The sequence below is a fragment of the Anomalospiza imberbis genome, chromosome Z (genome assembly GCF_031753505.1).
Source record: "Anomalospiza imberbis isolate Cuckoo-Finch-1a 21T00152 chromosome Z, ASM3175350v1, whole genome shotgun sequence".
Lineage (NCBI taxonomy): Eukaryota > Metazoa > Chordata > Aves > Passeriformes > Viduidae > Anomalospiza > Anomalospiza imberbis.
Window position 1 is genome coordinate 72,330,447 of NC_089721.1, and position 17,141 is coordinate 72,347,587.

General features: G+C 43.2%; 1 protein-coding gene across 2 annotated transcripts in view; it reads right to left on the reverse strand.

The window, feature by feature from the left end:
- Positions 1–17,141, reverse strand: part of XRCC4 (X-ray repair cross complementing 4) — a 147,685-nt gene that overhangs the window by 13,736 nt on the left and 116,808 nt on the right. Inside the window, exon 7 of one of the 2 annotated variants that reach the window (XM_068177203.1) lies at positions 5,211–5,929. The exons of the other annotated variant lie outside the window; for it this stretch is intronic. Within the exon in view, the coding sequence (XP_068033304.1) occupies positions 5,824–5,929 (106 nt within the window). The 3' untranslated portion in view covers positions 5,211–5,823. Of the gene's footprint in view, positions 1–5,210; positions 5,930–17,141 lie in introns of those variants that run through there. 2 annotated transcript variants of the gene reach the window in all.

Consider the following 17,141-nt stretch of genomic DNA (forward strand, 5'->3'; position numbering starts at 1 on the left):
CCACAGACCTGCCACAGCCTGAAAATGAAATGAATTGAAATAAATGTGATTAGCCAGGCAAGCCTGGAACACCACCAGCTGAATCAAAGCTGAGCTAAGACAGGCTGAGAAAAACAGAGTGCAGGGATGCCTTCAACTCACAGGCAGAAAGGATCCGCACCACAGTGAATTTCAGCTTTTACTTCTCCTGGGTTTAGAATCACCCCACTGCAATTTCCTGGGCAGAAGAGGCTGGGATGGCCTGGTCCAAGCCAGGCTGGTGCTGCTGAGCTTTCTCCACTCTCACGTGAATAGGTAATGAATAATTCATGTACATCATTCATTCATTCATTCATTCATTCATTCATTCATTCATTCATTCATTCATCCTTCCTCAGGGATATCAGGTGATGGTTTCTGCCTGACCAGGGCCTGCCAGGTACCAGGAAGGGTGAGGATAATTTTCTCCCCTCCCCAGAAAGGGAAATTACCCATATGCTCACTGTGAGGAAATGCTGTCAGAGAGTATTGTCAATACTTGCCTTCCTAACACAGCAAGACTGAAAAACCTTGAGCACAGTATTGCACATCTGGAAAAATTCTTAATGACTATTTAATGTAAGCACTCCTGTGCTCCCCTATCTCCTCGTTTCTCTGCTGCATAAGAAGCTCTCCCAGTGCCTTTATAAACTTGAGGTGAGCAGGCTTGTGAGTAGTCCTGCAAATATATTTTATTGCCTTTCTCTGTTTTTACGTGGATGTGAGTCTGGAGGACAGACTTTTCTCCAGCCTTTTCTGCCTAGAACTCTGGGTTTTGGTTAAAACTGAGTTTTAACAGCATCTTTCAACTACCTTGGAAGCCAAAGAGGACCTGGCAACATCTCAGAAAGAAAGGGCTACAAGAGGATATTGAGGTTGGTGAATAACCTGATTAAACCCAGGGCCTAAGCCTGGTCTCTCAACCAACACGAATCAGAACCATGCTCTAGAAATGAGATGCAGGACTTCAAAGTCAAGGTTAATTAAGCAGGAAAAGAAGGACAATATGGAATTACATCATTTACTCAGAGTAACATGGGTGCTACATGCTGCACTGATGATTATTAAATGAAATCTACAGTAATAGGTGCATAAAACCAGGTATTTAAACACTTCACGCCCTTCCCAGAGTGGATGTCTACCTCTGGACATGAATTTTACCACCAAATATTCCTCTCAGACTCTCTCCAATGAACAACAGCTCTGTGTCTGAGAGGAAGATAATAAACACAGCATTTTTCAGTTCAGTGTTGAAGTGGTTTCATGTGTTTGTTTCCTACCCAGGAAGGGTATTCCAGCAAGGAGCCACTTTGGGATGGACTCCCAAAAAGCTGAGGCTCACAAGAAAGCCTTTACAGAGATGATCTTCAGAGTTCCTTTCCTAAGTCACCTGTCCAGTGACTCTGCAGTGAGGCTCCAAAATTTTCCTTGGTTGAATATTTCTGCACAAGAAAAACAAAGCCATAAAAAAAAAAAAAAAAAAACAAAAAAAAAAAACCCAAACTGAGCTTTGTTTCCTTCCCAAGAGGAAACCTTAAAGTAGAATGGTCATCCTTTTAATCCAGGGCTTACATAGACATCACCTTGGATGATATTAGAAATCAGGAAAAAAAAAATTAGGAAAAAAAAAGTGATTTCTGCTTCCTGTTGTCACATCTGCCCAGTGGGACAGCATGAAATTCAAGACCAGACAGTCCCAGGCTTCCCAGATCCATGTCTCCAAGAGGTTTCACTGCAATTCTTACATTTTATTCCAATGCTATTGGTGAAAATGCTCAGTGAGATTGACCCCAGGATTGATCCCTAAGGATCTTCAGAAAAAATCTTCCTCCAGCTCAGTGTTTTCCTTCTTAAAAATGCTGGTCTTGAAAAATATAGTTTTATTTTCCTAACAGTAGCAGATTAATCCTGAGGACATGTATGAATTAAATTAATTCTGGAGCGTAATTTCAACAGCAGTGAAGTTGTTTAATGGTTAGCAAAGGATGAAAATTCAGATGTTGACCAACATTATAAGGGAAAAAAAGAAAAAAGATGGGGTGGAGGATGACAGATCACCAAAAGGAAATTTAGGATAAAGATTTTGTGAGCAGGCAGACTTTGTGAAGGGAATTGGAATGAAATTAGAGCAGGAAAGTATTTAGTAGGGAATTGGTACTATCCCTTGCTGAGAGGATTGATGGTTAATCCTCTCTCAGTAGGGTGACCAGATCCTGGGCATTCTCAATTAGGATTGCTCAGAAGGAGTTCAGGTCTATCACCTTCAGTCTCTAAGCATCCTGAACATGCTTTTATTGCCTTTTTTCCCTTCAATTTTGACTTCACCATTCCCATATTTTACTTTTCCCAGAAAAACCAGGGGAAAAAAAAAGAAAAGAAGCTTTGCCTTTAACATTTATCAGCACCTGGATCCCCACGTGTAAAGACTTTTTCCTTCCTCAAGCACCCCCAGGCTGATGGATCAAACTGCAGGAGCTGTCAGAGGCAGCTGTACTACACTAAATATTTCCAGAGGATCACATTTATCCACACAGTCATTTACACATCACAGGCACAAAGAGGGGGAGAATCTGATGCACACACAGACACAAACACGAGTGTCTGCTGTGGGGAATAACAGTGAGAAGGGAGGTAAAATAGTGATACAGATTGTCAAAACATTATCTCAAAATCAAACTAACATTATCATGCCAAAGGCAACACTTTATGCAGCACTTCCTCAAGAATTGATGGGGTTTTTTGGTTTTTTGGTCCAGAACTTTGTTCTTCCTCTCTTGAAAATAAGTATTTTTGAGCTCTGCTTTTCAAAATTTGCTGGATGAACTCAGACCTCAAATAACAAATTGTTTTGCATGACAACACACATTCTGTTCAAGCAGTTACATTAATGGCATAGAACTCTTGATGAGTCCAAACCTTTAGTGAAAACATGGTTTTTCCTTCTGCAAAAGACCTGCATGTTTTATCTTCCCCCAAAAATACAGTTTAAACTGCTGGAGAAAAAAAATTACCTGGGAAGTCACTTGCAGATCAATATCAAGGAGAACTGTTAATAAAGAATCTTTGGAATTTGATCTGTCATTCCTAACTTTGGTTAAGTTCCTGCCTTTAAAAACCCATTTCTGGGCATTTTTCTCTATTTTGCCTCCTGTCATTTTGGGTAGGGGAGAAGTAATTGAGTGATGTGACATTTCACTGGCACACCTGGAAAACGTGGTCTTATCAACACCGAGTTAGAGAACCCTGTCCACAAAACAAAACAAGCCTAAGCTGGGCAGATCTGCTAAAGAGGAGGGTGAATGGAGTGAGGATTAAATCCAGAACTGCTCATGCAGGGATGGCAGAGACCTTGGCTTTTCTCGGAGACAACCAAGCAACGCCGAGTATTAATTTAATAAGTTTTAAAAAATCATTTTTTGAGGCATTGCCACAGGGTTACCTTCCCAAAGAACATGAGTCAATCTGAAATACATTTCACCTGTCTGGGTGAATTGGACCAATCTCCATGGACTGGGATGGGATTGAGTTTAAAGACAAAACAGAATAGATTCCCCACTTCTCTCACAGACAAATGCACTTCATGAAACATTTTCACTGATTTCCTGCAGTTTTAGCAGTACCACCTCTGCTCTCACACATCCAAAGAACCACACACAGATCTGATTTGGAGATGGGTGGGTTTTTCCCTGTCAGTTTGACTGGAAAATGGAAGCTTATTAAAAAAAAAAAAAAACCCAAAACAAACCCCACCCAGTAGTTTCTCAAATAAATCTTCAGAGAGGAGGATTTCACCACCACTTCCCACAGGGCTGAGGACACTGCCAGCTTGTCAGGAGGCTTCCAGGGGAGAAGAGGTGCCTGTGAGTGCAAACAGCCTCAGCTGGGTGGAAACTGGCTCTGCACCAGGGCTGCCCTCCCCAGGCAGCACCACTGAGCTCACACACACCAAGGGGTGTATCTGCATCCCCCACCACGAAATTTTCTGCTCAGCTCCTGGCCTGACTCAGCAAACCTCAAAAAAAACCCCAAAAAACCCAAAAAAACCCAAAAAACCCAACAACAACAAACAACAAACAAACAAAACAAAACATAAAAAGCCCAACCAGACAAGCAAAAATAATACAAATAAACAAAATAAATACATGAATAAGCAAAACAAATAAAACAAACAAAAAAATAACACCCCCCCCCAAAAAAAAAAAAGCAAAGCAAAACAAAACAAAACAAACAAAAAAAATGGAGAGAAAAGAACAAACGCTCTGATGGACTTTATTACACATGCCAACAACATGTAACATTTCCTATTTGCAGCAACAACATTTTACAATTAGAAACCCAACAGTTTCCTGAAAGTGGGGAGTTTTGTGGGATGTTCAGCTCCACTCAGCTCCATTTTCTGCTGCAGGCACAATCAAGCCAAGCTCTGGCACTCCGGGTTAAGTCATGGAACATTTTCACTTCAAAACTGAAACCATATACAAGCTTTTGCTGAAAGCATTGTCAGATCAGCACTGGAAGATTTTAAATCAGGCTGTGCCTATGAATGGGTGCATGAATGGTTCTTTTGTGGCCCTGCCACTTCCCAGGCACAAAGCCTTTTTAGCAAGCAAAATATTTTGGCCATTCTTATTTTTGCTGTGTGATTTATAGCACTGTCCCAAAGCCCTTTGTGAATTTGAAACACTGTGACTGTGTTTTTTCATGAGGAATGCTTAAATACAATATTCCCAGATCCCCATGTTCTGGTATGAAGCCTGCAAATACTGATAGGGATGCTTTTAATTGAGTATAGGGTGGAATTCTGGCAGAATCAGAGCCACTTCAAAAATATCGAGTATTTTACCAAAGAGCTTTGCAACCCATAGAGTTGAATTTAGTGGGATTCCTTCTGCAGAAAGAACCGGGTCCTTCTGTCTTAATTAAGAATGGATTTCAGGCTCCTGAAAGTGCAAAGCAGAAACCTGAGGTCCACATTCAGCTCTTCATTTTGACCACTGAAAGGTAAATGCATGTTAACTTTGCCTTTTTGGTGAAGCCTGAAATCTAAATGAATGCATCAGTTTGGGGCAAGACAAGCTCAGGCATTAACACTCTACGGTAACTACTACATTTACTCATAATGTCTAACAAATAAAGACAAATTTAATTTATTTCTTCAAATGTGTTTTATTTCTCTCTCTTTTTTTCTTTTTTTTTTTTTTTTTTAGAAATTGCCCTAAGGAAAAAGCTGAATATCAAAAATCACAATTTTAAACGCTGTGGGTTTCTACAGAAAGTTAAAATAGAGTCAGTATCAACTTCAGTAGCACTTTGCTCCCAAAAGCTAGAACACCTTACAATGCATAGTGCCACAGAGAGCCCTCAAGTAAAAGGTCATTTCTTTGTATGCTCTGACTCAGAACAGACCATTCTGAAGTCACACCTGCACCTCAAACAAAGCTGATTTATCCATTCCAAGCCTGGGCTGAGCTGGGAAAGGTTGAGCACCGTGCTAGTTTGGAGTCACCTCACACCTGGCGTCCGGGAAATGGTTGATCCTGAGCACAACCAGAGGCTGTGAGACATCCCCAGTGCCCTCCCTTCCCCCATGCAGGGATTCAAAGGTCTACACAGAGGCTAAACTCAACTTTTAGATACCCACAAATGGGGTGTAGGAGGCCAAGGGTCTGCAAGAAGCGTAGTGCAGGAGGGGTTAGAGCCTCAGAGCGAAGATTTTGGCTTTGCTCTGTAAAAAAACCCCACCTTTTAGTTTATAACTTATTCCTGCTGGAAGCACCAGTGCCCCATTCCCCAGCCCACAGGTGGCTACATGTCCTCGAAGAGGTCCTCTGGCTCACAGGAGTTCTCCAGGGTTTCCAGATCCCAATCCGGGCAACGCTGCCCCGACGTCGCCTGCGGGGCCAGGCCAGGCCTGGAAACAAAAAGCAGAGGGATGTGAGACAAATTTGGAAACAGATATAAGTAATTCCAACGTATTTTGGTTTTGTTTTTTTTTCTAAGAGGAAAGTGGTTTCTGTGAGATCTAATCACCCGCTGGGGTGGCAGTGGCAAAGCAAGCAGAGGAAATTCAGTTTGTAAATGTCAGCGCTTCAGCTGCTCTGCTGGAAGTTTTTAAACACCCTGAGAATGAGCATTTCACCCACAATTTCCACATGGAGAGCTGGGAAGAGCAGCACCGATGCAGAAATCATGCTAAGAGACCATGTTCTCTATTTCTGCTCTCTCTCCCGGACACGATTCCAGTAAAGACAGCTCTGCCCTGGTGCCTTGGGAAGGTGATGTATCCTGTGTTTCCAAAGGCAAAAAACAAAAGTGGCATTTGCAACAGCTTCTGATCCCTGTAGGAATTGCACTTACAGAGGCTGAATCCACAAAAAAAACCAAAAAAAAACCCCAACAACTGATTCCTGCAGAGAAACCATTTTTCCTGTGAGTTTAGAGAGGATTTATCAATCCTCTGTCACTGGGGTGTGAGTTTCCAGTGACAAGGCATTCCAGGGACCAGCATCAGTCACTGGAATTCTAGCATCATTTCAAGTCGCTGCCTTGAAAATAAGATGTGCTCTCCTAACCTTGGCTCAGGAGCTGGCTGCAGGGAATGGGAATGAGAATGGGAATGGGAAGCAGGGATCAGACCTGGTGTGCTGTACTGCAGGGTTCGGGGCTGGCTGGAGCTTCACAACGGTTGAGGGCTCAGGCCCAGGATTATTACACTGCTGCAATACTGACAAAAAGGCGGGAATTTCATCTATTACCCACGATGGGAAGAGCTGGAGAGAAGTGGTGGAGAGCTCTACCTTCCAGTGCTGCTCTGTGAGGACTCAGTGAAATGAGGCACACAGTGAAATCCTAATTTTCAGACCCATTCAGGCGTCTGCCGTCAACTGCTCCATGTGGTAAAGTCAGTACTGTTGGTCAAATTCAGCAGTTTTCAGAGCCAAATTTTTTCCATAACTCCTACCTAGGAATCTCTAGGGAGCAGAAGTCTCCAAAAAAACACGGCAATTTCAAAGGGGAATGAGCTCTCTAGGACACCAGGCACTGCATGACTCCCACTCCAGGCTGCTCTGGCCCTTGGAGGCTCAGAGCTCTGAACATTCCGTGTTTCCTGGAGCTGGGAAATGAATTCCATTTCATCCCCACTGTGCTCCAGGGCAATCAGCAGAAGCCCAGTAAATGCTGAGTCTTGGATGCTGCCACTTCTTGAGAGCTGTCCAGAATTCAGAAGGGTTTCCTCACCACTCTCTCTGCTACTCCAGCCCTGCAAACCCCTCTAAATTAAATACACTGCTACATTCAGATTATGGTAATTACCTTCTCTGAAAGTCTAACGAGCTTTCTCTGAGATCTCTTCCAAAATGCTCTTCCTCAGGCCTGAATAAATTTTTGCCAAGCATCTTGTATATTCCTTTTGGCATGCAGTGACACCTAAACAGATACTTGCCTCACCAAAAGTCGCTGGGATTAGCTGTGAAACAGACCTGCAGGAATTGGACCCTTCACCAAAGACCTCAGAGCATCCCATGCTGATTTCTGGCTAGAAATCAACTTATTTAAAAATAAAACACGGGCGCCGAGCCCCAACAGAGGGATAGCAGGTTCAATCACTGAAGGTGTGTTGTCCTTTTACCTCTGTGGGTCCATCTCCAGGGAGAACCACACAGTGTGGAGCCACCCCCTGATCATTTAAATTAATTCTGAAAGGTCTCATTAGCAAATAAATTAGGCTGTGGAGGCCTTTGTGCCACCACGGGGTATTTCAGGTATGTTTTTTTTTTTTTTTTTGGTGTTTTTTTTTTTTTTTGGAGCATATGGTCATATATTATTCAGGCATAAAAGAATTAAAAGACCTCTGAGACCCCACATTTGTTGGCTGTGACGTTTCAGCTGTTCCAGAGTTTTCTGATTTGGACAAGGAAGCCTGAGAGGGCTTAAGCAACATCAACAACCATTCCACCCTCATTGGCTAAAATAACAGTTTTCAACACCATCCATGAGATCACATCTTTAAGCCAAGCCACTGTTGAGTTTTCACATTGCACAGTGAGAACTACTGAGCTTCTGTGTCCTTGTAACAACACGGTCCTCATTTAATCCCCAAAAGCTGCAGCACTGTGCCTCTGAATAAACCCAACCCCACTTGCAGAGTTGAGCATGGGCCCTTCACACAAAGCTCATCAGCAAACTTAATTTTGGTTTTTGGACTTGGTGATTCCCACTCGCATGGCAGCTGCTCAGTGAATTGCCAACAGCCTGCTTTGTGCTGTGGAATTATTTTGGATTTCTCAGAGAGGCTGTATCACCATATCCCGACACATCACCGAGTTAATTCCTTTGAATTGCAGCGAGCTGCACAGCCCTCTCTTGCCAAGAAGCCTGTGAGTGAGGCATTCTTCCTGAAAGTTTATTCTTCTGTTGGATCTCTTTTTGAAGTCTTGCCTTTTGGTATACTTAAACTCCATTAACACATCTGGAGAACTGCTGACTATAAGAGATCATTTCATATTTCCTGACATTTAGTTCATAAATTAAGACAGAAGACCAGACCCACAGCTGGTGTGAATCACTGGAGCACTAATAATGTCACTGCAGCTCTGCTGACTTACACCAGCTGAGATTCTGGCCCCAGATCTGGAAGAGAGCGGTTACATGACTTGGTATTTCTTTCCAGAGCTGAGCAGGAGTCCTGAGGAGCAGAAGACACCCAAGGCTCTTCTCACCCAACAGCCCAGGAGCTCAGAGCCACTCAGGGCCATGGCTCTGCAGAAGCTGCACCAAAAAAACCTTTATTTTCTGCAAAAAGGAAGCATCCTTGCACTTTGCTTTGCCTCTAGAGCCAGCCCAGCACACTGTGGTTATGACTCTACCCAAGCTTTTGTCCTTGAGCAACTCTCATGGGATTTGGAAAGAGAAAAACCCTCACAAAACAACGTGGATGGAAAGGTTTCCCAAGAAACTTGAGTAATCCAGGATTGTGCCCCTGAACCACTGCATCATTTCCCTCAGTTTTTATTAATTAAAATAATTGCTTCCAAACATGAGCAGGCATTTTAGCAAGAGAGGGGATCTCAGCTCTCACCATCTGAATTTCGCAGTGTGTTCATCCTTCCCCAGCTTGGTTTAATGGTTCCCTGCTTCATTTGGACATGAATCTTAATGAAGGCTTAATACCATGAGTAGATAATAGAGGACAAAATCTGATACACACTTTCTTCAGTATCATAAAAATAGGTGTCGACAGCAGCTCATAGACAGAGAATTATTGCAACACTAACACAGGAACCTCAAATTTTTGAGGCCCCTCAAACCCCCACTAAAACTCATGTCTGCAGCTAAAATCTTGGCCTCGAATAACCAATGCCCTGTGGTGCTCTCAGTGCTCCTGGGAGAAATCCTGCCTGCCCGTGGTTACCGGGAAAAAAGAGGAAAGTTAACCATAAAAAGAAAAATCAATGGTGTCATGGAGAAGGGGGGGGAAAGCCTCTCACATGAAGTGATGCATTGAGAACATTCTGTGTGAATTCTGTGTTCTGTGTGAACATTCTGTGCAGACTGAGCTCTTTAAAATTCTGAATTCTTTTTAATATTCTTTAAAAAGGAATATTAAAAAATGTGGATAGGCTAAGTGGGAGCTAGATGTGATTAAAAATATGACGGTATTCCCCCTCAGAAATATGCAAGAGTCACTGTAACATAAGGTAAATTATAGAGGCATTTTTCTATTTGATTCAATGTAGACTGGAAAAAGAAAATAAAATGTTTTACATTTTGGCAGTAGCAAGAGTATTCAGCTTCCAGATACAGTTTTTGCTGGCATTTATTCCTAGAAATGATATGAAAGCAGGCCCATATACTTCTAAATAATCCTGCCAAACGTAAATCCCACCAAGTCTTGGAGAACTTGATGGGTACATTCAACTTCATGACTTGAAATCAGAGTTGAAGGAGTTTTCCCTAAGTTAGTGAAGAAACTGAGATTTTTTTTTTTTTTTTGGGTGTTGATCTGAAGAGAGCAGTGGTGTCAGAGACCATCAGAGCCCAATCCATGCCTGGCCTCGAGACAAATTCATAGGGAGTAGAGAAAAACACTCAGGAAACAGCTGAATAGAACAATTCCTGAGACATCCATGCCTGGCATTCCCCTAAGCTCAGTGTGTCCAGCAAGTCCAGTCCCCTTTGAGGTCACCAGACACACAATGACAACAACAACAATAATAACCACCATCATCATAATCTTGTTCAATTCCACAGTTAATGAAGAATATCTTCAATGCAGCAACCACAAAGTTAATGTCCAGCCAGGGAATCAAATGTTCCCTCATAAGCTTCCACCTCTGGCTGGAGGCCAACCTGCACCTGCACCCTTCACCACCCCTGCACCGTAGGGCAAGCCTGGAATTCCCTCAATGAAGCACAACTTAAAGCCAAACTTTAAAACCCAGGACAATTTTAAATTTTATCTTCAGCTCCTGTGAGGGACGCTCTTCCTTCTCTGGGACTGGAAACCATCAAATGTGGGATGATTTTGTCTGATGCTTGTACAAGTTGTGTGTTTTTTTTTTTTATTTCACATATCCTTGGAATCCTCCAGAGGGAGGAAAGTGAACTTGCAATCCCTCAAATATCCTGTAAATTGACACGCTGATTGCAGCAAGAGCAAACAAATCTTCTATATTGAGAAGATGCTCATATTTATCTGTTAATGACATAACTTTTAGTATCTGATATAATTTCCATTAACTGGTCTAGATTGGTTCTCAACATTTATATTCACCCACTGCATTTATGTAGTCCTAAAAACCAGAAACTTTTTTAGGGACTTCTATCCTTTGAGTTGCAAATTCCCAGTTAACTTCAGCTGGCATTGGTGCAGGTCCTTATGTCAAGAGAACATTCTGGTTTAGCAATATAAATACAGCCTTGGATCTTTCCATATGATCAAACGCGCTTACAGATGCTCACTAACAAAGATCTACTTAAAAATGTAATAATAGATGTCACTTACAAGGAAAAAGCCCAAACCATGTTTGTTTTAGACAAGTGGCACACATTTCTGTGGCTCATTTCCACTTAAGCTCCTTCCTGCTTAAATAAACTATACCACACGCACTTCGAGGAGCACACCAGCACCACTGCCTTCACTGGGGGAAAAACACAAACCTCTTAATCACAGCTACAAAAGTACAGAGTAAAGAAAAAAAAAAAAACTTTGGGTTTGTTTAGGAATTTTGTCAAGGCCTTTCGTAAATCCAGTGCATTGCAAATCCATTGGCAAGTGCTGGGAGACATTTCTCATAGTCGTTAAGCTCTATTTATCACACATACATTTCTGTAACCCCAAAACTGGCTAAAAACTGCCATAATCCTGCTCCATGCTGCCAGGTCCTGGGGCTGCATGGTCTCCATGACCCTTTCCTGCCCCTCAGGGTGACCAGAGAGACCTCAGAGGGCAAATAAAAACCCCTGGTTTGATTTCTTGTGTCGGGAATGTGTGTCCTGGTGTTCCTCTGTCTGAAGGGGTCGAGGTGGAGCGTGGAGGGATGGGGTTTTCCACCCCAAAATCTGGTGACTGCACAACTGAAAAGCCATGCTACAACTGAAAGCCATGCTAAAACAAAGAACAAAAGAGTATTCAACTGGAGAAAAACAGTAGTTTAAAGTTAAGTCTGAGCTTGAAGAGCCTCCTGAACCACAGACTCCAGCTCTCTGGGGCCCACCCTTTGCACTGCCTGCTGAAGAATGAAACCACCCCCTCCACAAATTAACAGCATTTGAAGTATTCTGAAAGAAAAAAAAATGACTACTTTCAGCATCTGTATGATGAAAATTTCCCTCTCAGCACCAGACTGGGGTACTCTGATTTAGGAGTGTTGTGGTTTGATATGGGCAGAATTTAGGGAAGTAATATAAAAGGTTTTTGTATAATTAATAGTTTGTTGAATTAATAAGAAATTGGATATGTTTTTGTGAAATATATATGTTGAAGATGGAAAAAAAACCTTTTTTTTTGTTTGTTTGTTTTTTTCTGCGGTGTTTGTTGGTTCTTTTATTCATTACTGGGTAAAAGAGGGAGTGTTGTGGGGTTGGCCTTGTTTTGGGGAAATTTTAAAATTAAAAAAATCTTAAATTACCAAACCAAAACCACTACAAGGAGAATCTATGCACTCTTTTAAAAACTCCTATGCCCAAATTAAGTACATTCTTCCTTCCTGCTGAACAATTCGTGCACATACACCTGGGCACCATCAGGAGCCCATTTCTGCCCAGTTTACCTGTTATCCACAGATCTGCTCAGCAAGTTTTGGATCATTCACGTTGATCAGCTTATGGCAGAAAAACACTTTAGATCAGCAGAGCACGTGGATGCATCACTCATGTAGGTGTTTTCTAATGACAAGATGCACTCAGAAACACAGAGCTGCACTGAGCTCTTAGTAAATCTGGGAGCAGGATTCAATTTACAAGCTAAGGTAGAGCAGATGAAGTGCAGCAAGGTTTTTTCTCCCCCCCTCTAATAGGTTTCTGTTGAATGCAAAATTGTTTTTAGAACTCAGACCTCTGCTTTCCTCTCTGCTGCCTCTTAACTCCCATTCAACCTCTCCCTGTGTTCTTCCTGACCCCTCCCCAGCCACAGATCTGAATTCATTCATACTTTTCTGAAATGAGATCAAAGCTTTGATAATTAAGATCAAACAGTCGCCTACAGTGACACCTGTGAGAGCTGAAACCTGTTCAAACTCACAGGAAGGGAAAAATTAAAAAAAAAAAACCCAAAAAAAACCAAAAAGAAGACACAGCGTAACCAGACCAAACACACAAGTTTGTTACTTGTTGGGTAAAAGCTGCAAAAGAGTCTGGAGAATGGGATTTTTAAGAAAGGTTCCACCATCTCCAAATAAACAACAAAACCCCAGCTAAACAAAAGAATGGGACTGACCCTGTGCGGGTTTTTTCTGTGGAAATTACCATAAAATGAGGGGTTTTCTTCTTCATGAGCCACTCTGCTTTTTGTTCCTGTAAATGGTCAAAATCACAGAAACCAGTGACACTCCAGCTGGGATGCCAATCACCCCCAAAGGTGGTGCCAGAAGGGCCACCAGGCTCTGCATCAGCAAGCCACCCGTGTCCTTTTGGGAAAGGAACCCAGACAACCCACGGAGCTGTGAGACACCAGCTAGAAAGGTGACATTTTAAACAGAAATTTCTGATTTCCACCCCTCCGCAGATCAAGGCACAGCTTCAGGGAGCCCGTGCACCTCACGTTCCCTCCACCAGGCTCCAGGTTTTCAGAGACACTGAAGTCAGGACATTAAGAGCGGGTCTGGGATAAAACTCAGGCATTTGAGGATGAACTACGAGGCTCCTCAGGAGCACTAACCCACAGAGGAAGGTGTGACACTGGTGTCCCACAGCCACTGTGCCCTTCCAGCCTGCTCAGCCCCTGCATGGACACCTGCAGGTTCCGTTTCACACGTGGTGTTAGATGGGGAAAAAACACTCAGCGGTTTTGGGTCATGTTGGGGTGGAATCAGCACCTTCCTGTGAGGAGGAAAGAGGCTGTGTCAGGCTAAAAAAAGGGAAATTAAGGGATGACCCACCAGCTGTCCACAATGTGAGAACAGCTGTCCTTGGGTCAACTCAAGTCTGCCCAGAGCCCCTTGCCCAGGTGCTCTCCCAGCCCTTGGAGCAGCATGCCCAGGTTGTTTTTGGTGTGTTCAGCAGCTGCCAGTGAATTTCTCTTTTGTGGCCCTGTGTCCTCTCAAGGCCATGGAAAATTCCCAGAGTCTTGAAGACACCCTACACATAATACACAGGAACAGAAAAACCACAGCAGAAAGCACAGAATAAAAAAAAAAAAAGATAAAATTGATTAGATACCAGTGTACAGTAATTTTCTTTACAAAGCTGCCCCAACTCCAGCCCAAGCCAGATTTTTACCTTCAGCTCTGACATATTAGTACAAACCTAAAGTATGTCCAGAAAATTTTCTTGTGCTGCTCTGGTTCAAAGCAGCATCCAAACCACAAACATTATACAGTTTTAATCCACAGAGAGCCTTGAAAACGGTCCCAGTGCTGCACCACCACTGAAAAATTCCGATAGTTTGCCTTTCTGCTGAGTTTCAGCAGAGTGCTGTAAAGGAATTTTTCATCTTACATTAAAAGCATTAAGAGAAAAGGGAACACCGTGCAACTGGGACTTTATTAGGAGAAGGCAGGTGTCAATCAGAGGAGAATAATCATGGTTCACATATGAAAAAGGTGCTGGTGCCTGGGTAAAACAACCCAGAAACAGCACTGAAAATGGAGCTGCAGCTGGATCTTGAGGCACTGGGAACAGGTCCACTCAGAGGGAACCCATGTGGTTTTTATCTACCCTGTGGTACTGGGAAAAAGGGGAAGAGTAATGCATATTTTTCAAGTGCACCTCCTCACCTGATGTCTCAATTGCTTTCTTTCCAGAGGAAAAGAAATTATAATCAATAGTTCATGGCCCGAAAGCACGGGGAAGACGCTGTCTGCTGTTAATTGAGCTCGTGACAGGTTGAGCATTCTGAATCCTGATTCTGTCTGAAATGGATATCTTTGCAAAGGAGAGAGAGGAGAGGAAGGTGAAAGAGCAAGAAGACACAGAAATTCCCATCTAAAAGAGCAGATCACAAAATTAAATAAAAATCTGGGATAAAATCTCATGTTCAGAATAGGCAGTTAAAATAGTGCAGAATGATGCAAAAAATTTTAAAATACCTAGTTGTTCAAAGAACCTTTTTAGAATTTATTTTAAAGCATTATTATAAATAAAAATGGTTGCTTGAAAAGTTCCCCAATAAATCTGGCAGACCAAAGACATTCCTGGTTTCATTAGGGGGGGGAAAAATCCAGAATTCAGTCTGAAGCACAAGTTTTCAGTTTGAGCTCAGCTTAACTTCTTGTTAAATAACCAGCATCTCTCTCAAAATTATTTACCAGACAGGTTTCCAACCCATTCTACATTTTCACCCTTGCTATTGCTAATTGCAATAAAATATTCAGGCAAGAGTAACAGAAGCTCGTTCTAAACCTGGTGGGAACCAGCAGGAGCCATTACAGCCAGGGTTTGGTGCTGTCAAAATGTCGAGTTTCAAGCTTAACATAATTCTTTGGAGCCTCCACTTTCCCTGTCCTAGCAGGAAAAGAATAAACTGTTTTCTGATGAGAATGAAAGGAAACGGACTACTTTAACTGCAGAACACCACAACTCTCCATAAACCACCAATTAAATTATAAATGTGAAGAATAAGTTCGATATTTCTGGTGAAAAAATACGACAAGGGCCTCGAGGGCCTTCGGGGGTGAGGGTGAGGGGAATTCCAGTGTCGGTGTTTCTGATTTCTCTGCCTACAGAAAAGGAGGCTGCTCAAACCCAATCTACTCCTGCCCTTAATGAGCAGGTGCATTTAACGGAGTCTTGATAACAGCCACAGCTCAACAGGCAGGAGAAAGAGCTGGAAGTCAAGATGAAAAGAGGAAAAAACCCTCATATTTGATTGCTAAAGCTGTACAAAACCAGAGCAGTAAGCAATGCTCATGGTCCCAGGCAGAATTTATGCAGTAAGGCGCTTCTCTTCCTCCAAGTGTCCTAGACCTGATCCCAGCAATACAAAAATCAGCGGATTCAGAAGGTTTGGAAGTGGACTGGGGGCTTATCGAAACCACACGGTTCTCCCCAGGGCTTTAAACAGCAGAAAATCATGAAAGGAGACACTTCTTGTAAGACTTCTCCACTGCTGCTGTCAAAAACGAGAGGGGATAAAATCAGCTGTCCCCCTTTTGCGCAGGGGGATGAAAAATGGGATAGCATAAACATCCAGGACAATCCTTTTGAAGTTTGGATCAAAAAAAAAAAAAAAGGAATGAAGCCTCGGGGGCAGGGGAAGGGAAGTTGGTTTATCGCATTGAGTCATTCATCTCGAGCACTCCTGTGTGTCTATTACGTGTCAGCAGTCGCAAATTAGGCAACAGGAGGGTGATAAAGCCAGACATTCCTAGAAAACCTCTCTAGCAGATGATGCTTAATTCAAAGGAGTGGGTTTTTTCCTTCCAACAATTGCCTGAAAAGACAAAAACTCCAGTGAAACTGTCTCTGGTGACCAGTCCAGATCGATATGAGGCGAGCAGCTAGAATTAAATCAATAAAGGGAATAATGAACCTGAAGACATTTTTCCTCAAAGCAGAAAGCCCAGATGATTCAAATTCCCTCACAGACACTGTCCTGCCTCACCAGGGCTGACTGTTCTCCACACAGTTCAAAGCTGATGGGCCACTGTGCTGCTGAAAATGCCTTAATGATGATTAAGTACCTGCAGAACGATCAAAAATTGAGGTGTTACAAAGCTGGGTGAGGGAGAGGATGGCATGGGTCTCCTGAGGACCACGCAGAGCAACTCAAGTTTGGACAAAAATCCCATTTCTGGAGAGGCTGCGACTGGCAGGGTGAAGGCGGTGGCGGGGGAGGGGTGTGCAGGTGTCACACCACACCTCACGAAGCTGTTCCTTGCCTTGGTCACACTGCCCAGGTGTGCCTGGGCTGCCTGTCCCAAAACAGCGCCAAAAACACCCATTGGTGCATTTCATTTATTGCTCCCACCCTCGCTGCCTGGCACACCTTGGTGGCAAACCCCAGTTTCTGCACTGACAGGAACAGCAGCACAGCACCTCCCTGGCAGGACCCAGTGTGGGTCCAAACTGGGAGAAGCCGGAGCCCAGCCAGGAGCAGCACAGGCAGCTTTTGGTGGCAGGAATGGGTTTTTTAAGAGGTTAAGTACACCACACTCCAGCAGAACCTCCAGTGGGTGATGTATTGCTGCCCTTTCCAAAGGTGAACTCCCTAAACGGAGAAGTGAGCTCCGGAGGAGTCGCTGAGGGCTTTGCTGAGTTGACGTGTTCACAAGTGCTTCTTTGTGCAATAGGAAATGAAGAGAATCTTCTGTAGTGGGGGGAAAAAAAAAAGTGAAAGAAAAAAGAAAAAATTCAATGTGGAAGTAAGAATGCTGTGGGTTGATCCTGGCTGGATACCAAGTGCCCATCAAAGCTGTCCTGCCACCCCAGTCCTCAGCTGAGGGGGGCAAGGACATCACAGGTGG